At 36.3% G+C, this 27,512-nt stretch overlaps 2 protein-coding genes across 2 annotated transcripts in view; both read right to left on the bottom strand.

The window, feature by feature from the left end:
- Nucleotides 1-16,759, bottom strand: part of rdgC (retinal degeneration C) — a 74,038-nt gene extending 57,279 nt beyond the window's left edge. Inside the window, exon 1 of the mRNA XM_089732362.1 lies at nt 16,581-16,759. The gene's annotated coding sequence lies outside the window, so the exon portion shown is untranslated. The remainder of the gene's footprint in view (nt 1-16,580) is intronic.
- Nucleotides 16,760-20,536: 3,777 nt separating this feature from the next.
- Nucleotides 20,537-26,843, bottom strand: Pop2 (CCR4-NOT transcription complex subunit Pop2). Its single transcript, XM_028181821.2, has 8 exons — nt 26,308-26,843; nt 26,085-26,192; nt 25,902-26,011; nt 24,912-25,025; nt 24,607-24,725; nt 23,891-24,048; nt 23,122-23,262; nt 20,537-21,183 (listed from the first exon to the last, which is right to left on the bottom strand). Exons 2-8 carry the CDS (start codon nt 26,190-26,192, stop codon nt 21,067-21,069), a joined length of 867 nt encoding a protein of 288 aa, XP_028037622.1. The 5' UTR covers nt 26,308-26,843; the 3' UTR covers nt 20,537-21,066.
- Nucleotides 26,844-27,512: the final 669 nt, after the last annotated feature.

Genomic DNA, 27,512 nt, shown 5'->3' with positions numbered 1-27,512 from the left:
TATTACACAATTCCAATTAATTATAGTCGAATTTCGACTACTGCGGGACCTCTAGTATGAATAATTTCTTGACTACATGCTTATCTTTTTACCTCATGCCACGGGGCTAATTATCAAAGTTTGATTGACTTTAATACAATTAAAATACTGAGTAATTATTGTTACCAGATCAAATATATTAGGTATTTAGTTTTGATTAATATAGTGTATAATTCAGTAAATTTAGTAAAATCAATAAAATCCACATAGGTAGTAAGTTCTAGTTACTTTTATATGTAATCATGTCTGAATTATGTACATGTAAAAAAAATACATTTATGTAATAATATGTCTATTATAATAACATATCTATCAGAAGAAAACACCCGGTAAATAAAAATTGGCATAGTTTGCTGTAGGCAGTTGGAATTATTGCCCATCAATCAGCCAACGCGACTTTTCCTTTTGAAATGATCTTCACTGAATGGATATTTGGCACACTGCCAATTAAATAGCTGGATCGCCAAATATACGTCAACTTTGTTGAATACACAATATGGCAACCATATTCAGATAGTTTTAGTTTCCTTTTTGCGTCAGTCACACACACACACACACATATATAAAATAAGATAATATTAAAAGACATAGTTTCTAAAAGATGTTTTGCCATGGAAGACAGCTCACGGATAAGAAAGGAACCTAAAATTCACATATATAAAAATAATACAAGAATATAACTCGTTTTTTTTTAGTAATCATTCAACGCTGGCTTACACAGAATATGTTTTGATTAACACCTAACTCTAACTCATGGGCCTAATCAAATTTAGCGCATCAAAGCATCCTGGTTCCAATTAAAATAGGGAACTTCAGAGAATCAAGTTATATAGAACAATTTACAATTCCTGTCAGGGAAATTGCCGCAAATCCAGTGGAGGCCTTCAATTTACATATTCATCATGCTGGATAAAGGAATAAAATAAAACAACAGTGCTAAATTCGTGCGCTTTGTGAAAAGTTCCGGATTTTCTCAATTACGGACAACCGTAAAACGCGAAGATAATGCGATTTACCTTTTTTCTAAATGTATCATAAGGCAACCTAAACTACATATTTTGATCATTAAATGTAATAAAATACTTTATGGGTGAAAATGTATCTTATTAATATAATTTAATTTTGTGTTAATTTATTATAATTTTTTGTTTATGTTTCATGTGTTCGTTCTTCGATTGCAATGCAACTCTTCATTGCTAACACATCCAGAAAGGTGCGCGATATCTCATTTCTATAAATTGATGTAGTCTTGATTCAAAAACCATGTTTTACTCGTGATTTATTTACGTTTGAAATAGAGAGAGAGAGAGAGAGAGAGAAAGAGTATTCTTTATTGTACACCAAAAAACAAATAAACAGTGCGATATATAAATCTTAAATTTAATATAGATAGCATTGATTACATTTACAATATCCAATGCAAAAGATTGAATTCTTCAAAATTAAGACGTAAAAATTAGATAGAATCGTTCTAAAAAAAACTACGAAGAAAACTTAAAACGTTATGTAAGATTTTATTGAAACCTATAAACCAACAACTTGGCTTACATGTTTGAATTATATATGTTTTTTAATTTGTATGTTTGGCTTATAGTTCAGCTCTGGAACCTATATAGACTACTGTTGATTTGATACGAACGATGTCGACATTTTCAACAACAAACAAACCTGAGTTAAAACTGCACAGTATTTGACATGAAAATTGGAGCTAATCCGGTGTCATAGTATTATTATATTATGTTTAAACTAAATACAATGCCATTGAGTACATTGTGTATTTTTTATACGCAATGTATAAATAAAATTATTATATTATATTATAATATAATTTATTTTTTCATACTAATATTAAGTTACTATGCGATACCTACGAAACTCTATTGAAGACTATAATAATAAACACTAAAAATAATAATAGTCCTAAGCAAAGTCTTAATATTGCACAGGCATGTCGAGCTCACGGTTACCAGATTCGATAGATTCTCGATCACAACCTGAATTTCGTCATCGACCTTGACACATGAGGTCTAAGACTCAAATGAATATTATAACGGCTGTCTCGCCCTTCAAACCACAGCCGTATCAATACTATTGCAACGTCTTGCAACAATCCCTTTACAAGTAATTACACAAACATATATTCTTAAAATGGATATTAAAAAAATTTATATAAAAAAGTCGAATATGCGATGTTTTCAAATTCGAACCATGTCCATAATACCAACCCTAAATAAATTTAATCCCAATGGCAATCCAGTTAATGGACGGTACTGGCTGGCTTGAAATGTTTTCAAAACGTAATATCTCGTAACACACTCATTCGCAGAGATTTACACGTATGTCCCCACATAAATCAGTGACCTCAGACACGAACATACATATCTGCGGTAGACAACGGACATAGCGTGTGCGGTTTTACTGCAAAAAACGTAACTATTTTACAAAAATATTTTTTTTATTTTTTTTTAAAAACATTCTTTAACCTACATTACATACAAGTTTATATATTTTGTTTATTAGCGTAATTTCGGATAACCAAGTCTTTGTTTATTACAGTTACAACAAAAAACTTAAGCAACAAAAACTAGTGTTACCCAAATGATCGCAATACGAAATTTTATGTATTAAATTTATCCATTTGTTATTTCATTTTCTTTTAATAAACTTCGCTATTGAATAATGCTACTAAAATAATAAAAAATTTGAGAAACACTGGAGACAAAGGTACTTAACGGTTTTAACTTTACCAATTATTACTAAGTTAATTGATCTAAAAAATATAGTCTAGAGGTTGAACTCCCCAAGAAAGAAAACATACATGATTTCATAAAAAAGCTATTTTACAGAGAAAAATGCACCCACGATAGAAGTGAAACCTTCACAACTTCATTTCAATATTCAATTAGCTATATCCCACTTCTCATGCGGGCTAAATCCTTCAGACATGTACATATGTTAGTCTCTTTTTAGTGTCAGCTTTGTCATGTCTCCGGCTTTCAAGTGCTTTCAAAAGTAGATTTGACTTTAGGTTTATGTTAGGGTAATAATTAGTTAGTGTAGTAAAATTTGCGAAATAGTGCAATCGCATCAAACATAAAAAAAATATAGATTCCAGCATTGGCTCAACGCTTTTATAAATAAACAACCGAACTAGGCTTGGATTTCGGGCATAAACTTAGATTTTTGAAGCGTATAATTGTTCCAGAGATAATAATATATCGAGCAGGGAGAGATGGCGCGACATCGTGAGACGCATCAAGTCTGCCCCTTCCAACACTACATGACGATCACGACCACTCTGTCAAGAGTGACACGACTGAGAAGAAGAAGAAATATTATCTAAGATACAGAGATATACTTCAGTCAGTATCAATAACCATTCAACCAGAGAGGCAATCATAGAATACAATGCTGCTAGTTTTTTTTTAGTTTTTGATGATGAATTATTACTCTTAATGAATTTCCATCTACATAATTTAAACACCTGCCGCGAATGAAAGTTTCTTAATGTACGCTTTCGTCTAACCCCTAAATGAGTATTTTATCACGAAGTTTGTCGATATCACCGAGCTGATTTTCCACAATTACCATATTATTAAAATTGTTGTTTGTTCTTAAACGTTTAAACAAACAAAAATTAAATTAAGAATTTTTTTAATCATTCATTCACGTAGATATACTTTTTTGTTTACGAACTCTTTATAATGTTTCGTTCCAAATTTGATTCCCGCGGATAGATTCATCACAGAATACGCCATAATCTGGCCTATATAATAGAACTGATATTTGACAAAGTCAGAATCGTTACACGTGCCAAACAAGTGCTAAACATTAAATGATTTCCCACCAATTCACAAAACGATTGTGATCCGTCTGAATTCTTCAGATACCCCGCTCTCTGGTTCGAACATTTCCCCAATGATTTGGCAACTAGCCCCCGCCTATATTTAAATCGTAATCTTACTGAGTCAACGCTCTTGTCGCTCTAACACCAGAAATAAACGATACCGTGAATACGACAAAATTCTACCGTGATCCAAATAGCAACTGCAAGATAAATTACCATAGGGTTTCATAAAAGAATACGTGGTAACACAAAAATTATCTGCTTTATGTGGGCGTAGATGGACAAGTAAACTGACGGGACGCCTGTAGTTAAGTAGCTACCAGATTTCACACACATCACAACGATAAAGCAGTCGCCTGTCTCAACCGCATGAGGTCAAAACATTATTTGCAGGGATTAAAGGCTATATAACCTTGAAACAAGAACGCATGACTGCTTCACAGCTAAGATTGGAAAAACAGTGATATTTATGTATATCTAATGATCTTATTTAGGTAATTTAAACATTCGTAAATCAGATCTTGAAACTGTTTTCTCTGAAATTTATCTACGTTCGATTAATTTAGGATTTTAAATTAGGAATAAATTCGACTGCGTTTGGCATCATAGAACTAATAAAGCCAGTATTATGTTATTTAAAACCCAATAATAAAGGCAATTTCAGTGACTTAAAACTATTTACTAATAATATTTCAATCTATCTCAATTTCTGCTTGAGCTTTTGACTTTAAACTATATTAAAATACCATGTAAAATACCAGTTTTATTGGAAAATTAGGGGTAAGAAGGATAATGGAATCCTTTGTTAACTTCTATTGTTATGTCATTGAACTCTTAACAGTAAAATTCTTGAACAAGACAGTCTCTGATTACATATTTCTTTAATGAATCTCATTTTAGAAATCTACTGCTTCTGAGACCATTGTTAATGTAATGGATTATATTTTAGTCGATTGCTAAAAAAAACTTCCTGGAATATTGAAGTTTTCGGGGTTGATACTTCAAGTGGGATTTAGTATCGAATTCACTTAATAGGTAAATCTGTCAGATGGTCCTCTGAAATGTTGGCAATCAAGAGTTGAGCATTCAAAGACTGGTTAAAGAGTTTTACTTACTTTATTATTATTAAATTTAATATAGCGTCAGAGACTGAATTTTTTATTTATTGCTTAAATGGTTTGACGAGCTCACAGCCCACCTGGTGTTAGGTGGTTACTGGAGCCCATAGCCATCTACCACGTAAATGCGCCACCCACCGTGAGATATAAGTTCTAAGGTCTCAGTTACAACGGCTGCCCCGCCCTTCAAACCGAAACGCATTACTGCTTCACGGCAGAAACAGGCAGGGTGGTGGTACCTACCCGTGCGGACTCACAAGAGGTCCTACCTACCACCAGTAAATGACATCAATAAGGTTGAGGATAATGAGGTTACAATTTTAATTTAGCCTTGATAGACAAGTACAGTAAAATAACTACGGTACAGTTCTCATCCACAAAACAAAGCTTACATATATACCTCGGAGTAAATTCTAACCTTCGTGTTTGTCGCTTTCTCGTAGTAAGTACATACAATACGGTATCAACTTATCTGACCGCGACGGGACAACGCAAAGCCGCCATCGCCCGAAACATGTCTTGTCTGATCCCCCGGATTCACTCTCGATGCTTTTAGGACCCTCAAGCACCAGTCACCGTCCTCGTCGAACTCATCGATTACGACAAAGAGTTCGAGAAGCGAACTAACCCATAGACACAGCCCACTGAGTTTCTCGCTGGATCTTCTCAGTGGGTCGCGATTCCGATCCGGTGGTAGATTCTGCGAAGCACTGCTCTTGCCAGGGCTAGTGTTCGCAAATTCTCTCAGGTTGAACCCGTGAGCTCGCCTACCCATACGAATAGGTAGGAAAAAAGCAGTATCAACGGCTCCTTACGTCACTATTATTATTAATGACGTCATATTATTTGGAACCACTGAAGATATCCCTCACCGACATACATTTATTTTTGTGGATTTTAAAACAGGTTATCTTCATTGCGACCCCTAGCCTTCGTACAAGCAGTAGACAATAACAGCAATTTATTTAAGATTTTTTATTTATACCTACCTATGTCAATCGTATTTAGCAGTGATCACAGCTATCAATGAAATAGGAAATCGAATGCTCCCAATACAAATTTAGCTAGGAAAACCCAAGTCTAGTTAAATAATTTTCATCTAATTGTACTATACTGTTGAACAGTAACTATACCGTTCCATACTAAGCTTGGTTGCGTCAATTGAATCTTGGACCACGTTCACTTACTGAATGGCATTTTGTTTATTGTTCTGAAATGAAAACAGTAACTAGGACAATTTTAAAGACAGCTGCCGCTAGCACGGGCCATAACAAAGGGAATTAATTAAATGCAAACTCTACAAATGAGTTGATTGGAGATTCTAAAATGGCACGAGACCGGCGGTAATTTTCAAATGTATCGTGCGTTTAATACAAATGAATGGTCGAAAGGATTTTGTTTTAATCCAATTATTCCTGTTCAAATAAAATCGTATTATTTTCGCAATTGTCCTTGTTCTTTTTTGCGTAGTACTGTATAATATGCTGTACAACCTCACGACACATCTAGTGTAAAGTGTTTACATATTGAAACATGAGGTCGATGACTCAATTGTATTTTATAGGTTCATATTTGAAATAAGAACACTTTTTTATTTATTTCTTAGATGGGTGAACGAGCTCACAGCCCACCTGGTGTTCAGTGGTTACTGGAGCCCATAGACATCTACAACGTAAATGCGCTACCCATCTTGAAACATAAGTTCTAAGGTCTCAGTATAGTTATAAGGGCAGCCCCGCCCTTCAAACCGAAACGCATTACTGTCTCACGGGAGAAATAGGCGGGATGGTGGTTCCTATCCGTGCGGACTCACAAGAGCTCTTACCACTAGTAAGAAATTGAATGTAGGACGTGGGATCTTCCCATGCGGTACAATAAATTTAATTTAGTATCTTTATTTGTGCCGTTTTTATAATGTTAATAATTCTAAGTGCGTCTCCGAATAAAAAGTCAATGCAAAAAAAGTATTTTCAAATAATTGTGTGGAAAGGAAACGGTTGTCTTTTACATAAAAAGACGCGAGGGCCAATTTGATGGGGTTCCAAAACTTTGGCGAGCATAAGAAATATTTCGAAAAATATTCAGTGTAATGCGTTGAAAAAGTAAAAAAAATATATTCTTAAATCGAATCTATAAATTATTGCTGATTATAATATGAACAACTAAGAAAGCGGTTTAAAATAATGAAAGTGAAACACTACTCAATTAGACGTATGGATGCGACACAAGAACACGGGAGGATGTTAATCAACTGAGTGCCATTACTCTATACAAAAGATGAAAACTTATTCCTTAAGTTAATAAGTAAATCAACAATTATTCTCCTAGGTGCCTATGGTGAAAATTTATTACCTACTCATTACCTGCAATTAGTAATGTATAAATCATTTTCAATTTTGGCCCAATGCCAAATTCGATCGATCAACACGCTGTAGGGTTATGGAGCTCAATATAGATATACAAAGCTGACACCCAGCTCACTCTCATTCACAAATTACTGAATGTGACATTGGATTCTTTTGAATTACGTTTTATTACATCTTCATTTCCTATATTACTTATCTATGAGCGTACTATGTATTATTTTAAATTATGTGGTTAAAAGAAAAATGATATAATTTCATTCATTCTCTCTGCTCGTCTACGCCGCAATACACAAATAAACTAGGGTAAGATCTTCGTTGGTCAATTAAGGCATTACTTATTTTAAGTTCACTGTTAAAATTAATTTGTGTTAATATTATGTATAATCCCTTTCCGTTACAGTCACGTAAAAAAGCACTCGTTTTGAACTTTTTCCTGCTATGTTTTCAGCACTTATTTTCTTTGGGTCGTTGCAATTGTCTGCCGAAAGACATACTAATATGTACTGCGTATGTTTTGTCTTGCTATTTCTGACTTTTGAACGACTTCACACTGCTCTTTTCAGACCAACTCATAAAGAGCTCCACGTTTACCAACAAAATGTCCACATTTGTGAAAAATTATCATAAAACCTCCTTTTTTGGAGTTTACTCCTTTAGAATCGATTTACATATATAGGCCCGGGGTATGAAAATTATGGGGACCAAAATCGTACTAGCATGTCACACGAAATGCGTTATGCGCATGTCACACGAAATGCGCGCCGGGCTGCTGCGCCGGCAGTCCGCCACAAAGCCTCGTACTGATCGCGCGTTTCTCTCATTATTGTATTTTCATATATTTGTTAGTCGTTTGTTTTGTGTCTCGTTAATTTGTTAATAATCTGTAGTGTATCGTGTTGTCGTAATATAGAACTATTTCTCGTATTGTTTCGTTTAATTTTTTATATCCAGTAAACTCCAGTCGTGCGTCGGAGCGGACACACACACTTTTTTTTTTTTTTTTTTTCGGGTAGAGGGCCGAACCTCCTACGAGGTCCCCGCGCAAAAGGGGCGCGCGGGGTATGTGAGACTCAACGATTTGCATGGTGTTGTGAGCAGACCGCGGGCCCAAGGATTTTAGAGCCCACCCACTAAACGACTCCTCTGCACTCTTACACCCGACGTCCGATCCCCTCCGAGGTCAGAACCCGGATGAGGTAGGGGGGCTACCGCGGTCAACACTACAACCAGACGGCGCGGCTCACCCCAAGGACGCCCAGCCGACGGAGCCTTCGAGGCGAATCGAAGGCTCTGAAACGTCGGCCGTCTCGGTACGGCAGCCCGTCGGGCCGCCCAGACGGTGCCGCTGGTGTCCCGGAATACCCCGCTGGACCAGAACCAGCCTGCCGGGTCGGAACGCGATACACCGTCGACCGGTCGCTCTAATCACTCCACGGCAGCGCGCTAGAGTGCTGGTAGCGCGCCGCGCGGCCTCACCCCCTCAGGTCGCCCCTTGACCTTCACCGGGGGGAGGCCGCCACCTACAGGGGCCGGGACGTACGGGCGTATTCCCGCCTCCGGCCCCCGGCTCGACGGCGACGGATCGGTGCGGAAAGGGAAGAGCTCTCCCTCTCTCGCTCCGCCGCCTCCTTCTGCGAGATGGTGGACTCGCAGAAGTCGAGCATCGCCTTCCAGGACGCGTCGCTGCCGAGCATCGTAGCCACGACGCGCGGCAGCGAGAGGTCCTCTCCAATGACCGCGACGAGGGCGGCGCGCTGCTCGTCAAATCCAGAGCAACGCGCCAGCGTGTGTTCCGCTGTGTCATCCTCGTCGCGGTCCGCGCAGTGGTGGCACTGCGCCGTCGGTTCCCTTCCGGCTATCTTGTGCAAGTACCGGCCGAAACAACCATGGCCGGTAAGCATCTGCGTTAGCCGGAAGGTGAGGCATCCGCGGTCGCGGCCCACCCAGTCCGCGAGAACCGGGCGGACCGCCTCGACGGTACGGATGCCGGCCGACGGGTCCGCCAGGCGGCGAGACCACGCCTCCAGCACGGACCGCCGAGATTGGAGCCTCCGCGCTCGAACTACTCCTTCGCCGGGGCGCCCTTCCCCCCTAGAGCGGAGGTCGCTACGCCACCGGTAATCGGCAGCGAGCGCCTCCGCCTCCAGGTCCCAGGGTGGCGCCCCGGCGAGCAAGCACGCCGCCTCGAAGGAGACGGTGCGGTATCCTCGGATCGCCCTGACCGCGATCGCGCGCTGCGGACGTCGCAGCGCGGCGACGTTCTGGCGGGTCAGGGCGTGGCACCATACGGGCGCGCCGTATAGTGCCATCGACCGCACCACCCCCATGTAGAGGCGGCGCGCCACCTGATCGGGACCCCCGACGTTTGGAAGCAGCCGGCTCAAAGAGCCGGCCGTCGCCATCAGTCGAGGGCCCAACTTCTCAAAGTGAGCGCGGAAGTTCCACCGACCATCCAGTTCGAGGCCGAGGTACCGAAGACCGGTCACCCCGACCCCGACGCGGACGCCTCCGATCACGAGGTGGGCACCCAGAGGCGGCGCTCGTCCCGGCCCGTGAAAGAGCAGGGCCTGGGTTTTGTCGAGCGCCACCTCGAGCCCCAACCGTCGGATCCTGGTGACGACGTGTGCCACGCCTGCGCACGCCAGACGGGCAGACTCCCGGTAGTCCCTCCCCGGAGCTACGACCAACGTGTCGTCAGCGTAACAAATTACGCTGAGCCCGGGGAGGGGTCCCCGAATGACGCCCCGCAGGACCCAGTCGTAGCCGATGTTCCACAGCAGGGGGCCCAGGACGGACCCCTGCGGAACACCGCGCTCGACGGGGAAGCGGTACATCGCCCCACCGTGTCCGATGCACTGGATCGACCTGCCCTCGAGGTAGGAGCCGATCAGTCGGCGGAGGTATGCGGGGACGCCGTGATACTCCAGCGCCCCCGCGATCACCGACCAGGGCAGGGTGTTGAAGGCGTTCCTTACATCTAAGGATAACGCCATCGCCACCCCGCCCCGGGATACGGCTTCGTCGGAGAGGGCCCGTACGCGCAGAATTGCGTCGATAGTCGAGCGGCCCTCTCTGAAGCCGTATTGTTCCGCCGAAAGATCGGGACCCATCATAAAACCTCCTGCCTCAATCGTTTTTTTTAATTCAATAAAAATTTTTTATTTCTAAATGCTCTTCACAAAAAATATATAAAATTTTACTACTTTTAAATTTAATATTTTAAATGTTTCTTCTTCGTCTAAAGCCTCCAATCTCAGCCTACCAAGAAAAAAAGATAATTGTAAAACCAAATCTTAGTTCTCAATACATATATTGGGATTTTTATTGATTTAGGTAATGACAAAAATGATTTTACTAAGCAAATCATTAAATTGTTGTTTTAGATTAATTTTTGTGATTATGTAATTCCGTTACCACCGAAATAACCCCAAAATCAACCACCTTATAATTCATTTAATAGTCAGATAGATAAGTAGTAATAAAAATAAAAAGTAATCTATAGCTCCCTGTAATCTATAGTAATCTATATGTAATCTATCTGTAATCTTTAATTATCACTACCAATAATCTCTGAACTTAGATCAGCAAAATGTTCTTGTCTTTGAGATTGAGATTTCTTGTTTTCGTTCTCAAAGAAACTTGAAAACGATAATTGATTTGAACTATATTTTTCTAGTTTTTAATTTATAGTATTTTCAGCTAAACGTAATTTATAGGAACGATTAAAAAAACATCAATTTTAAATTTTAATCGTAAAAATTCATTCCGCCTTCGTAGTACATGCACGTAACCACATTTGTTAATATTTAAACCTTTTTACAATAATTGAAATCATTTCGAAAAATATAAAAATAATTCATTATCAATTTGTCACGTACATATTTATCCGATATATTCGAAGTCGTGGTACCATAAAGGATAAGACGTCCGGTGCATTCGTATCTTGCGATGCATTGGTGTCCGAATCCCACAAGCAAGTACCTACCAATTTTCCTAATCAAATACGTACATAACAGATGTTTACGATTGACTTCCATGGTGAAGGATTAAATAACATCGCGAAATAAAAACAAAACCCGCAAAATTATAATTTGCGTAATTACTAGTGGTAGGACGTCTTGTGAGTCCACACGTGTAGGTACCACCACCCTGCCTGTTTCTGCCGTGAAAGAGTAATGCATTTCGGTTTGAAATGTGAGGCAGCCGTTGTAACTATACTGAGAACTTAGAGCTTATATCTCAAGGTAGGTTGCGGCATTTACGTTGTGTAGATGTCTATGAGCTCTGGTAACCACTTAACATCTGGTGAGCCGTGAGCTCGTCCATCCACCTAAGCATAAAAAAAACATACGCTAATAAATTCAGGAAGCCCCTCGGGTTTAAATTCAATTTATTCTAACGTACTAAGTTTTTTTTCTAATTTTTAACATCACGCTTTGTAAGTTTTTGTTTGAAATAAATTAAACCTTTTAGTGCAATCTAATTTTTTATTTCAGTTTTCATAAGAAACCACTAATTTTAGTTAACGTAAGCGTGTGCCATAATAACTGGGATCTTAGACCTCATGTCTCAAGGTTGGTGGCGATATTCGCGTTGTTGATGTCTATGGGCTTCGGTAATCACTTAACTTACCACTTAAGGTGGGCCGTGAATTCATCCAACCATTTAAGCAATAAATAAAAAAACAATAATATAATTTAGTAAATTAGTTAATATCTAATTTAAGTTTTAAGGCAGAATTTATAAATTCTACTTTAAAACTTAAAGCTTAGAGAAAGAAAGCTTAAAGAATCTCTAAGCTTTCTTATTAAAAGTTAAGCAACTTTTTTCAACCAAAATGAAAACAGAATCAAGAATTAGACTGTAATGTCGTCAGGAACATTAATGCGTCAACATTAAGCACGTGTCTGGATTGCGAATTTATAGCGTCCTGACTTTATGTGGTAATTATCTTAATCGTAATAACATCACTACTAACGTTGTTGATATCTTGTTGATGAATAACACTTCTAAGCAAAAGTGAACCAAAATGAAACCCTATTATTATCCGCAACTTTACAAAACACAGTATAATTTTTTAGTGTCAAAGAAGGCCTACTGGCATACTAGTACGGCTTCATAATCGAAAAAATCATGATAGTAAACTATTTCAAGGACATATACAAATTGCTTCTTATTATATGGCTCAAGAATCCGCAGCCTATAGGAATATGAAGAATTATTGGCTTGCTCTATACACTTTATCGAATATTCAAAAAAGAGTTCTCTGATATCACGATCTCCATATTTCCAGCACTCGAGTACAATTGACTTGATCAATTTAAAAACTGTTGACAGATTATTTTTTTGTTTTTAGACTAGCAGTCACGTTTCTCTCAGGGATTTAAAAATTCAAATTAAAGAAAAATAGAGATGGATTTTTAAATTTTAAAAAATCTGTATATTTATGACATATGTACGTCACCCTCGCGGGTTGCCTTCCAATTAATTATTCCTCTGTATTAAGGGAATGTGGTCACCAATAGGCATTTCTTAATTGGTCAAATGATAATAATACCAACAACAATTATAAATAGAGATAATGAAAATATATTCGCGTATCCAATATTATCTTAATTTCAGCCTATAAATCTCTTGCTGGAAGTATAATAGGGTATGCACGGGGCTATACAAAGGAAATATTCAACTGAATTATAGGGCAATTAATAAAAAATAAAAAGTGTGTGTGTCCGCTCCGACGCACGACTGGAGTTTACTGGATATAAAAAATTAAACGAAACAATACGAGAAATAGTTCTATATTACGACAACACGATACACTACAGATTATTAACAAATTAACGAGACACAAAACAAACGACTAACAAATATATGAAAATACAATAATGAGAGAAACGCGCGATCAGTACGAGGCTTTGTGGCGGACTGCCGGCGCATGTACTAGCATGTCACACGAAATGCGCATAACGCATTTCGTGTGACATGCTAGTACGATTTTGGTCCCCATAATTTTCATACCCCGGGCCTATATATGTAAATCGATTCTAAAGGAGTAAACTCCAAAAATTAAACGAAAAAAAGTGTGTGTGTCCGCTCCGACGCACGACTGGAGTTTACTGGATATAAAAAATTAAACGAAACAATACGAGAAATAGTTCTATATTACGACAACACGATACACAACAGATTATTAACAAATTAACGAGACACAAAACAAACGACTAACAAATATATGAAAATACAATAATGAGAGAAACGCGCGATCAGTACGAGGCTTTGTGGCGGACTGCCGGCGCAGCAGCCCGGCGTCACCTGCGATAACGCGGCCGCGCGTTGGCTCCTGATTGGCGCGCGCACGCATCACGCAATCAGGAGCCAATCAGGCGCATAAAGCATTTCGTGTGACATGCTAGGCGCATAACGCATTTCGTGTGACATGCTAGTACGATTTTGGTCCCCATAATTTTCATACCCCGGGCCTATATATGTAAATCGATTCTAAAGGAGTAAACTCCAACAATACGAGAAATAGTTCTATATTACGACAACACGATACACTACAGATTATTAACAAATTAACGAGACACAAAACAAACGACTAACAAATATATGAAAATACAATAATGAGAGAAACGCGCGATCAGTACGAGGCTTTGTGGCGGACTGCCGGCGCATGTACTAGCATGTCACACGAAATGCGCATAACGCATTTCGTGTGACATGCTAGTACGATTTTGGTCCCCATAATTTTCATACCCCGGGCCTATATATGTAAATCGATTCTAAAGGAGTAAACTCCAAAAATAAATAGAAAAATAAATAGGGAAGTGTTGCAATCCGAATCGCTTTATATTTAAAATAATTTACAAAGCACTTCAAAAGGGACTCATTTCATATTGGAAGAACTTGGTAATCAAAACAATATTTTTTTATTAATTCTACGTAGAATTATTTCCTATATTATTAGGGGTTAAAGTTTCATACTTTGTTGCCGATTTGTAATGAAAAATTGAATTTTTTTTTTGCTTTTATTTAACATATTTATTTAATCAAAATGGCCACTATTATCTTTACATTGCTGTCATCTAATAGGGAGGTCATTTATGCATTAGCGATAGAACTCTGGTGATCCAGATTCTACAAACTGTTTGAAAGCATTTTTTATACTGCCTCCTGGGAAGAAAACTTTTTATCACGTAGAAAATTGTCGAAATCACGATGAAAATGGTAGTCCGTTGGAGCAAGGTCTAGCGAATATGAAGGGTGACGAATGATTTCTAATTGCAGTTCCTGTTGAGTTAAAATGGTTTCTCGTGCTATATGAGGTCTCGCGTTATCATGGAGCAATAATGGTGAAGATCGATTCATGAGTCGCGGCTGTTTCACTGCAACTTTTGCTATAATTGTTCAGAGTTCGGCACAGTAGCCATTTGCCGTTATTGCTTGACCACATCGGAGAAAGCTATAGTGAATAACACCATACGGAGACCACCAAAAAGCTACCTTTTTATTGGTAAGCTTTGCTTTAGGACACTGTTGCGGCGTTTGATCAGGGGTCAGCCATTGCATTTTTCGCTTACGGTTATCGTAAAGAATCCACTTTTCATCACATGTCACAATTTGATCCAATATTCCGATCGTATCGATTCAACAAGGCAAAATTCTGACAGAACCATGCCACATGTAACCGTCTAGATCGCTTTATATGATAACCCCATTCCAATATCATAAACATTACAGAGAAATAAGTTGAGCTACAGGAATAACTTCCTTGTTTCGTGACATGTCGGAAAAGGAAGAAGGGCAAGTTAATATGCAAATTGAGAAAATTATGCATATTTTAGTAAGTTAATAGACAATTACTCCTAATTCCTATCTTGAACTGTAGTGGTATTATGTGTTTGAGTGGTTTAGTTAATACCGTGGCTTAAGTTAAGACCACGTCTCCTAATTTCTGCGAAGTCATACAGTGCTCTGTCCGAAAGGCCAGTATTTATTGCAACGCTACTGACACTTCAATAATATGACTCAAAGTAATTCATGAACGTAAAAATCACAAAAAAAAACGTTTGTATAATGCAACCATTTTTATTTCTCTGTTTTAAGTGATATTCATGATAGAAGACGTAATATTATTCGAATACGAAACGAATTATACAATGTACCAAATAATTCTTACATAATTACGTAACTTTTGCAATTAGATTAAAAATGTCACGCATAAGAAAGGCTTCATCCAAGTTTGTCGTCACCAATGATGCTGCTAAAAACACTACGTGTCTACAATAAATCGAATTTGTGTGCATAATCCGTTTATTCAAATTGACATTTTTTAAGATTTGCAAGAATTTTTGTTTACTGAACAGTAAATAATCACCTACGTTTGTGACGTTTTTGTCTAATATTTATTTTCATAAGCGTCTGACGTAAAGCCTTTAATTTTGGGCTTTCGTCTTCGTCTGGACTACAGTAATAAATAATCAGGAATGCAATCTAGAAGTCGTCACAGACACGATTATGTTCATGAGCTGTGTCATGTGGTAGTAGATTTTAGAAAACTATCAACAAACCTTCACAATTTCTAAAGGTTGATGATATATATGGGACTTTCGAAGAATTATTAATAAAATAACACAGCTCTAGTCTTATTTTACTTTTTTATAAAAGAGCGGACCATCTCGGCGCCCATCTGATATTTATTTCACCAGAGCACAGAAAATTATAATAAGCTTTTTAAATATGGGAATAATAAATGTTCAAAAAAATAGTTCCTACAATAAATTGGTTGCCGTACTACAATCAAACTAAAATAATAATAGTCGCGCTACATATTATTTTTATTTGCCTCATCAAACACACTTACTGGATTTACGTTCGTATGTAAATTCCTTTATAAAACAAGACTGGAAGCAATTTCCCCGCGCGTTTTGTACAAAAACGATCCGTATTAAAAGCAATTTTATGTGCACAGTTTTATTATTCGAAATAAATTGGCCATAGCGACCAAAAGGCTTCCTTCACTCCTCTATGTAACTCTATCAGAAAATGAGCGATACTTACATGATAGAGTTGTTTCTAAAAACTCAAAACTGTTTGATAGAAAATTTCTTTTCTTTTTTTTTTTATAACAATAATAAAATCCATATGTGGCATTTATAATGTAATTAAAGCTTATTTAAAAACATATTGTAATAAATACGGTATACTCACAGTCGACGTTGTTGAATCCAAAAAAAAAAAAGAGAGAAAATTAAATCACATATATTTTTTTTAATATTGTCACAAAGTTGCTGTTTAGCCGTCTCGCGGTGACTACGTGACGAATGTAGCCTGAAATACTGCTGAAACAACCGCCTCATACAGGGGATCGCGAACGACTGCCCCGTCCACGCACAGTGCGCTATAAGATTTAGCTTTCAGTCCACCCGTATCTCCGCTCGATTCTTTACAGGTTTTTCACATTGCACAATTTGATATTAATAAAACATTTTTACAATAATGCTTTATTAAATTGTTTGATATTTGTATGGCTATTATTTTTATTAAATAACTAAGCATTTACGACGACAGTAGGACGAGAAAATATAACTTAAAAAGATATGTGACCTGTTTGTTTTAAAAAAAACCAATAGGTTTAGTCAGTTCATCCATAGGCAGCTTTAATATTTTAGGACGAAGCAAAAAATCAATCGCCGCATTTAATAAAGTTTTATAAAAAAATCATAAAACCTTGTGTCTTTGTGGCAATTAAATTATTAATGCTAACTAGTTTCAAAAAATATAATTTATTTCGTTAAGCTATTTAACTCGTAGTCACGAAGAAAACTAAAGCTAAAATATTATTTTTTTGTTTACGATTTTTCATTAAACCGACGAGCTTACCGGCAATCTGTCAATAAAGTGGTCTTCGGAACTACGATCTACAATTCTATTATACTATTTTAATATAAAAACCCAGAGTCAGCACGTTTTCTTCGATAGCAACAGTCAAAGGGAAAGGCGCCTATTTTTTCCTCCACCAAAGCTACTCTACGGTACCTCAATTTGCTAAGCCAGCAGTATACAGTAGCTTTAGAAAAGATTTTCTTTTTGAACGGCATGCGCTATTTGAAATAGTAGGTTACAAAATTATCACGCGCAAATTGTAAAACGTTTTGTTTCTTTTATTGTGCTACTTAGGGGTACGAGCCTACGATCATCCTGTTGTTAAATAATTACCAGAGTCAATATACAACAAACGTTAATGCCGCTACTCATTTTGAGACATCAGGCCGTGTATTCCGTCAAAATTTTTTTTCATACCTATGCAGATAGCCTTGAGAGGCTATTTCAGCTTCTCCTTGACGGGTAGGTGAACTCACGGGGCTCAAACCGAAGTGTTGCTAACACTGGGCCTAGCAAGAGAGCAGTGCTTCGCAGAATCTACCACCGGATCGGAAACGCGACCCACTGAGAAAATCCAGAGAGAAACTCAGTGGGCGTATCTATGGGTTCATTTACTCGTCGAGACCTTCGTCGCAAGCGACGGGTTCCGCGTAGGCGGTGACCGATGCTTGATGTACCTAAAAGCACCGTTAATGGATCGGGAGGATCCGTAATAGCGTGCTTAGGGCGACGTCGACTGTTCACCATTCGGTCCACAGAATCGGGTATGGAAACGAACGCATGGCTGCTAAGCGACAATAGACAGCACAGTGGGCCTACCTCACGACCTACGTCGGGCTCACATCACGCCCTATCACCAATAACTATTGACCTGAGACAAGATTGTTGAGATCTTTTTTTTATTATTTGCAACTGATAATGAGACTAAAAATAATTGTATAGGTATAGTTTAGGTCTAAGAAATAAAAAATATCTACGCACCATATAGTATATGACGTTCTACGTTTATCTCCACGGACGATTACACATTCACTGTGCTTTCGGATCATTGGCGTCACAGAAATGTTGATTCGAAAACAGAAATCCTGTGAATCAAAGAGAGTAAACTAAATTAAAGCAAAATAAAACAATTCACACAACTTCGTTCCCGGCAAAAACTCTACTAAACATAACTATTACAATTATTAATAATTAAATTAATAACCAAAATACTATCGTTTTACTGATATTGACACAAAATTGGGGATTTTTTTCTGATGAATCAATGTTTTTTTTTCCATATGGACAAACTTAATATAAAATCAAAAGGATTTTTTTTTCAAGTAAATGATTAACCGGTCTTTTAACTAGTCATGACTTAATCGCGAATTCTGAATGCAGTTTCAGTCGTAAGAGCAGCCAGCAAGAGACTCAGATATCGTTAGTGTGTTAGACTCAATATTGTGTAGTTTCAGACAGACTCGTAGTTAGAGCCACCCTATGAATTATTAAACTGCACGATATTGGGAGTGAGGAGTGTAAAATTAATGTTACTGCAACGGTTACTTACTGTGAACTCGTAACGTATCGACGAGTTATCAAAAAGTGAAGCAGGTAAAAAGTTCCAAAAATATTTTTTTTTTAATATAATTCCCATGACGACACTAACTTTATGTACCGTAACTACATTACGGAATAATCATTTTGCCAATAAAAATGCCAATAACAAAACGAAAGAGAAATGTAACACATATTCCTGTGAAGTGGTATCCTAAAGAATGGAACTACCTACGTATCTATCTGCTCGTATCGAGTGATTCGAAATACGCGAAATGTGAAAATTTTACACTCCTTTTGTGAAAAGTCCTGTAATAAAAACGTTATATACAAATAGTATTTAGTTGCAGGATGACCTAAAAGAACGAGGCAAGTCTTCCATCACATAGTATCAACCGCTTTAGAATGCTTTGTACCCCTCGTAAGCACGTGTTTTACAAATCTATTGATTACGATTAACCGTAAGTGTTTCGCAACATTTTCCGTGACTCCGAACAGGAAATTCCACTGACGATGCAAAATTTAAGACAAACTCTTTGTTCGATGTTTTTGTCTATTACGAAATTCGAAATACACGCTAAATATGTTATAACTAAAAACAGCACTGTATAATCATTTTAATCTAATTAAATCGCTAATTAAATTAACAGATGTAACTCAAATTCCGCGCCAAAATGGAAAACAGTTCTGCCAATCTAACAACAATAAAAAAATTGAGTTTGGAACCATAAACAAATCATCTGTTCCCGATACTTTTTTGACTGAATGTAAATCTAAATCTTGAGATGTTCCTGATAACAGTAAAATTTGCATAATTTGGCGTATACTAATACAACATAGATTGGTGGTGACGTAATTTCAGTTGATTGGAAAATAAATCGTTATAAAAGAGTTACGATAACGTTACCGATTTCGTTAAAACGACATCGTTAAAGTCATCAAAACTTTTAACGATACCAACCATTTCAAACGGGAATAATTTACGCTATGGAGGTTAAAATTGAAGGAAAAGTCTTCCTTAAGGGAGTACGAACCAGAGTATCTTTGTTGTATTCCCTATATAATTTATTATACTAATGCATACCTCTAAACTAAGTACAACAAAGTATAATTTATAGTCGGCGTCGTTTATAATTTGTAGTCGGGGGCTAAAGGATAAAGCGCCTGCTGATGTACTCGTATCGAGCGATGTCAGTGTACCAGGGTTCAAATCCAGCATGCAACTACTAATTTTTCTAATTTAATAGGTACTTCACTCATGTTCACGAATGAAAAAACCGTCCCGGATGAAAGGCTTTTATGTAGTACATAAATAAATATCGAGTATTGCTCACTACAATCAAAGTAAAATCTGAAGTGTTTTTTTTACATCTAATAATACTTAGGCTTTAAAGGAACTCTGAAAAATTCTAATTTAAAGATCTATACCAGAGTTACAACAGTGAAATTTTGAAAAGTTAACAATTAACTGCTATTTATTCACTCGATTTATACAGACACGTTCGTTCTTCCACTCTGCACAACATCAGTTAAAATTATATTACCTTCAGCTACCTAATACGAGATGTAAGAGGGTGTTAGACTTAACATTAGCGGTACCTAAATGGGAAGGATATAATGAGGGTAGCAGTAGCTAAGTACCTGAGGGACACTGGTCTGAATTAAAGTCGGACAAACTATTGTCATTAGGATCGTCGGACATAAAACATTATTTCGGGCATAGAACGGTGAAAATGAAGGACTTCTTTATATTTACAATTTTTTTATTATTATACTTATGCTTACGTCTAGTTTTATAAAGGTGTCCTAGTGGTGTCTTCGAATTGGTAAATTCAAAATTTCAATGAAATAGGACTTTCTAGTAAAATTTATATTTTACAAAATAATAAGTATCAAAGGCTTATACCATACACATTTTAGAATTAAATTATATTGATAAAATCTTATCTATTACAATATCTTAGTATTAAATTTCACTATGATACCGATAATAATTACAAACCAAAACGGCTAGTACATCAGATTTTATTTCACAATTCATGTTTCCAATTTTATCATAAAATAATTAAAATACACAATTCATAAATCAGCACTGATTCATGTACAACACGAACATTAAAATGTCTATTGTAAATTCACATTTATCTAGATTCTAGATTAACCAGATTATATTTTACAATTTAATGTAATTGTATCAGGATTTGTCCATTTATTCTTTAAGATGAAATATGCGTAGTTGCGGTGAATGTCTGGATACACACGCAGATTCTGCAGATCAAGAGGAATTTCCGTTTTCGCCATTGTCTTGGAAGTTATTGACATTCACTGAAAACGGTGCACCAAGACCGTATAAATGCCCACTTGAACTTTCAATATTGTCGTCAAAAAATATCTGTAACAATTAATTTCAAAATTTAAACTCCAAGACTAATGTCGCGTTGTATTTATTGTTTTAAATTATAAACAAATTACTGAACCTATAATATTTTTTATAGAGTATGTCAAATGATTACCAGGCTCTTTGAATGTGACGTGTGGTTAGTCTATTGCTACTACAGTAAAATTGCTCGAAATAAACAAGACACGATCGGTATATGCCGAATCGAATTACGATCACAAGTCGATCTATCTGTAGTAAAGGTATAGGTTTCATTGACATTGTTAATCCTTCATAATGAAGTAAGTCATTGGTGAACATATGATAGATGCATTTTTATACTTGCACTAGATGTACCGGAGTACATCAATAGTGTAAATAAAAACGATAATGCCGTCACCAACTTTAACAAACATAGCCACAATTTTACTGTCTCAAGGCCATGGAAAATTCACGCGAGACATATCGCCTTTTCGCATAAAAATTGTACAATTTCCAAAAATATTCGAAATTGAGTTAATATGCGTAAACATTTGGTATCACCAGTATTTTTCTCATAAAATATACTGTCAAAAGAGCGTAGTTTATTTTAGTTTTTTTTTTTTAGTTTGCCTATGTTTTGACTACTATTAACAAAATTAATACATAATTTTTTCATACTTTAAAAGACAGATAATGTAACTGGTAAAAAATAAAAAATAAATATTGCAAATATGATTAATATTAAAAATATTACATGTTAAACCCTTAAAACACTCTCCTGTAAAATTAGTAAGTTTTGAGATTATACAGTTTTAATGCGAGAAGACGATATATAAAGATATTATGTAGGGCAGAGGCAAGGAGCATCGTCTTGTATAGGGGACAAGTTGAAAAAGTGTCCACCTGTAAACAGCAAGTTATTGTTGGAAAACTCATCGAAATAGCGCTAGTGCGGCAAGTGGAAATGATATGAATATAGGAGTTTTAAGCCGAGTGAAATGTGCTGGATTGAAGTGAAATGTGGTAGTTTATGGTGCTGTTTTTATAGTACATTGTGAAGGCGAAGGCGAGGGGTGGCAAACACGCTGGAGAAAATGTCTAACTTTTCTCCCGCGGGGCACATACTGTTTTTTCTCCTACCAGGCCAAAAGTTCGTGGAGTACCGAACCAGGGTCCAGGGGCGAAGCCCTTGCCAGGGGTAGGGGGAGCAGAACCCCCCCGTACTCGTAAAAAAAAACAATTTAACTGTTTTTTAATTTTTAAATAAACTACTACTAATTGAATAAGAACTGTCTGATGAACTCATCTTTGTTTAATACTTCACTATTAAATTTTATTGCCTTTTGTTTATTTCACTTTTACACTAAACACAATATTGCAAATTACCCGAGCACAACAATGGCGGAGAATTTTAGGTGCGTGAGAGCAGACGTAGACACTAACGCGCATGCGCACTTGTACCCAGGGAGGAAAAGTTAGACTTTCTTCCCCGTACAGCGGGACGAAAACCGAACTTTCGGCGTCGGTAGGAGAAAAAATCTTTCCACTTGCTACTATAGCGCCACCTTAATTGGCTCCCTTTCAGTGGCCACGTTTTAATGCACTGACTGAGATGGTGCTTACTTCTACCCTCTATGAATGAAAACTATTTTTACGGTTAAATCTCTCGTTTATTATTTTCCGACGTTTCGGATACTTTGAAATTTAAAAGCAACCTTTACTGATTATAGGGCATGTTGATACGACCACCCTGCCTATTTATGCCGTGTAGCAGTAATACGTTTCTGTTTGAGAGGTGAGGCAGTCCTTGTACTGTAAAAACTGAGACTTTAAAACACACGTCTCTAAGTGGGTGGCAGCATTCACGTTGCAGATATAAATGGGCTCTGATAACCACCAAACACCTAGTTCCAACCATCTTAGCAATAAAAAGCAGTAAATTAATTGATAAATTCAATAAAATATTAAAACCTTTTTGATTTTGAAAAAAGCCATTCCAGTTAGGTGTGAATCAGAACCAGCTTGATGCTGAGGTCCCACTCGACGCAACTCCAGCTGGTCAGCAACTTCTTGCAATCCACCCTTTAAATTCTTGCACAGCTTCATCAAATACTAAAGTAAACAATATTTATAAATCTCAAAAATTATTTTAGTTAAAGTTTTTGGAGTTTACTCCTTTAGAATCGATTTACATATATAGGCCCGGGGTATGAAAATTATGGGGACCAAAATCGTACTAGCATGTCACACGAAATGCGTTATGCGCATGTCACACGAAATGCGCGCCGGGCTGCTGCGCCGGCAGTCCGCCACAAAGCCTCGTACTGATCGCGCGTTTCTCTCATTATTGTATTTTCATATATTTGTTAGTCGTTTGTTTTGTGTCTCGTTAATTTGTTAATAATCTGTAGTGTATCGTGTTGTCGTAATATAGAACTATTTCTCGTATTGTTTCGTTTAATTTTTTATATCCAGTAAACTCCAGTCGTGCGTCGGAGCGGACACACACACTTTTTTTTTTTTAAATACCTTTGAAGAATGAAAAAGCTTAAAAGCTAATGGCTAGTAGCTACCTTGGCTCATGAGCATCGACAATGCCAGGGACACAAACAAACTACTAGATAACATTAAGAAATCTATTTTAAATGTCGTTTAGATAAGGATGACATGTCCATGCTCAATTCTCATGTTCAACTTAGATTATTAACATAAACTTTTTACTTAAATTTTATGCACTCACTTTAACATCGTAAACAGTTGGAAAATACAGTCGAAGACTCTCAAAAAAGTCATTCTCATCTTGCGGTAGGTTCTGATCTGTTAGCAATTTTAATAAATAGCCAAAGTCATATCCAGAGTGGAAACTAAGCCACTTTATGTTGTCAATGAGTACAAGACCTGTAGAAGAAAGATAAATTATGGTTGAGGTGGAATTAAGAAGATTAATTTTTAACTAGGAAGCTATTGTGTCGATTAATATCTTTGCTTTGATCAACATTTTTTTAATTGTATAGCAGTATACCGTCCTATGAAGGCAGATCCTCATTCATAGATCAATTTTATTTATATAGGGAGTATTTATTTTCTCAGGTAGCTCCGGTTATTATAGATTCAAATTGTCAGTTTGGCAGCTAATTTATTAGTATGTCTTTACAAGTTTCCTTGGTACGTCTTTGTAGTTTTATGAACTTCCTTCTTCACAATAGTCATATTATTATGTAGATTTAATAGATTAATCAACATATCAAATAATAGAAAGTAAGTTAAGCATTGAATAATAAGAACAAAAATAATATTAAGTTGTACATAATTTTATAATCAAACTAAATAAATTTTAAGCAAACAAAGCCACACTATTTAACGTAAACAGTATGAAATTTTGCACTTCTATCACTTATTTGAAACAAATTTGAAAGTGAACAGGAAGTAGGTAAATTTACTAGTGTCATATTTTACCTGAAGACATAAGGAGTTCAGCGAATTCCAATGGTTCTATACCATCTTCTTCATGTTTTCTGAACTGTAGACCTGAGTTTTGTAATAGGTCTATAGAGTCTTGTGCATACATATCTTCTCTGAAATTAATGTTACAAATTACTGCTAAAATCAAATTAAAAACTTAATGTTTGTCTAGTCTATATGTTTTCTGAATTATCTATATTAATGGGTTATTTATTACTATTTCCCATTAGTAGGCATTTATGTATCTAAACATACTTCTATTTAAAAATATATGAAACAAATAAGCTCTTCCTACTTACTGTAGATTGAATTTAAAGTTGAATTGCCAAGTTGTATAACCAGGTGGTGTCTTTCCATTTTCATCCATGAAGGTCAAGCCTAACTGTATTATTCTCAAAAGGTCAACATTACACCTAAAAAGGGTTAGTTTCAAATTACATAATACATACATATGAGGCATTCCTACAGGGTGTGTTTAATTCATTTAAGAAGCCAAAACATAACTAGACTTAAAGTAAGCAATAGACTATTTGTTTACTAAGCTAATTTGTCACTTGTGTAAAAATGTTGTAAACCGACAAATTCATATAAAGGCAGTATAAGCAGGCAGCCGCTAACCATGTTTCTCGGGTATTGGATTCCATGTACTAATTAGATTTTAACTGAATTATGTTGTTCAAATGTTTTAATTTTTTTATTATTATACATATCAATCAAGGTGTTAAAACCTAATGGGTTTAGGCGACATTTTTGAAACTTTACAAGAGACCTGTTTAAATTTATAATTTGAAAAAGAAACATAAATAAAACCTTCTTCAGCTCTTTTAATGGTGTAAACATAATTGAAGTTTAATTTCACCAAATTAACAAATAAAATTGACCTTTAATTAGAAAGATAAAAGTCATATATTATGCAAAATGTCATTTAAACCAAATAGCCTTTCCCCCCTCTATATGTAATGCTATTATTTTGTGAATCAACACCATTATCATTACAAATCTTCATTTTTAGTACTTACAGTACCAAGTCACAGGCTTCAAGTCAAATTATTACAATACAAAGCTATTTACACCTGTTTTTTTTAGTGTAGATGAATATCCATGGCCCTGTGTCAAGTGATTACTGAAGTTTAGCTTTAGCACCAATGTATATCAGACAAAATTTTATTTGTCTGGTTTTATCTTCACCAGATACATTTTCTTCATCAGCATAACATACACAATCAAGCAACAAAGTTACCTACTTTGTCAATGATACATTTTGTATATATTTCAACATTTTTTCTCACCTTAGTAATTGATACTGATAGTCAGCTGTCGATCTAAATTCTCCAATTGGTCGTGCAACTACTCCTGGAAATTCTGTATCCATAGCTACCCAATGATACTTTTGGACTACCTTTTAAAAGATAAAACACAATTACATCAGGATTATAGAATTATGCTTTGGATTTAATAAAACTTCTAAATACCTGTCTGATTATCTGGAATTCTTCATGCAAATTGTGATTCCAAACATCTTTTATACCACAATCACTACCCCCTGGAAGTGATATGGAACCAAAACTTGCGGACGGCATCTAAAAACATGTAAGGCCACGTAAAGTAAAACAAATTTTCAATAAATTTCAAAGTTGTTTACACAATACATGACACTATTTACATGTTAATTCTAATAGGAACATAGTTATTTACCTTGTATCGTTTATCCGTTTCCAAACGAGAAGAATTATCTGTTTTTTTCGACGCCGTGGTTTTCGATTTATTTTGTGTATTTTGAACGAACTAAACGCCAGTGCTAGGCCTTTTAAAACATCCACATGTTATCAATGAACATTGAATATTGCTGTGGTATTAATTTGAATACATTTCGTGGAAATATTAAGTCACATGATAAAATTATAGGTTGTTTTTAGCTAATTTTATTACATGAATGATTTAAAACACAAATGCATTGCATAAAAATAATAAATAAAATGATCTACAAAATACAGATTACAAATAATGAATAGGAAATAGGAATAGGTACTACTTTTTTTAAGGGAGTTTATGACCTGGTAACTAAGATTTTTGGGTCAAGCCATACTTTAATTTGCATCGTTATTTTTTTGAAAAATGATAGGAGTGAAATTAAATGAATATGATTAATTTGAGACATTAATCAACTGGGATGAAATTAAATGAAATGAGATGAGATGTTATGTTATGAAAGATAATCTCATTAAAATGGTGGCTATTTACTGAGACTTTTTCAGTGGCCTTTTTGGAAGATCCCGATATGCTACGTCTAGGGCTCACCGAATTTGGCCCCTTTTATTTGATTTTCGGATTTTTTTTTTTTTAATTATTTGTCGTTTATTCGTTAATGTTCGAATGTAAAAATTTTTGTTCGTCTTTTATTTATTTATAATTAATTAAACAAATGATCACCCTTAAGCTGGCCCCTCTCACTAGATATCTTTATTTTTATCACCCAGATTAATTAATTTTGATCAATTTTTGTTTGTTCGGCGACTATTGTTGATTATTCGATCATAAAAACAATTCAATTCTTAATTATTAATTATTTTATATCTAATAAGCAAACCATCACCTCACGCCTACATTGCGCATGCGCCGCTTTTGTCAGTCAGCTGGCAATGGCCGTATTTACTACATAGACCTATATAGTAGGGACACGACATATTGTTCTATACGTACAATTGCTTATATAAATAGCACCCATTTTGAAGGCCCACACATAAACATATATCTATCTCGTTCTTACTGAGCACTGTAACTCGCAGGAAAACAATATAACAGTATTACAGTGCGTACATAAAATGAAACATGAATATACGTAAATGTCTAATGAGGCCAAAAATCCGCCATGTTTAGCGCACCAAATGTAATTGTCACGT

The sequence above is a fragment of the Bombyx mandarina genome, chromosome 13, assembly GCF_030267445.1.
Source record: "Bombyx mandarina strain Sakado chromosome 13, ASM3026744v2".
Lineage (NCBI taxonomy): Eukaryota > Metazoa > Arthropoda > Insecta > Lepidoptera > Bombycidae > Bombyx > Bombyx mandarina.
The sequence above is the reverse complement of the archived record's forward strand: the minus strand, read 5'-3'. Positions and strand labels throughout refer to the sequence as shown.

What these genes read in the sequence shown, in the direction of transcription:
- Pop2 (XM_028181821.2), bottom strand. Translation starts at nt 26,192, where the DNA reads ATGCCGTCCGCAAGTTTTGGTTCCATATCACTTCCAGGGGGTAGTGAT. An exon ending in TATCAGTATCAATTACTAAG is followed by an intron (nt 25,026 to 25,901) that starts GTGAGAAAAAAT and finishes AACCCTTTTTAG; the next exon opens with GTGTAATGTTGACCTTTTGA. An exon ending in TGAACTCCTTATGTCTTCAG is followed by an intron (nt 24,049 to 24,606) that starts GTAAAATATGAC and finishes TTTCTTCTACAG; the next exon opens with GTCTTGTACTCATTGACAAC.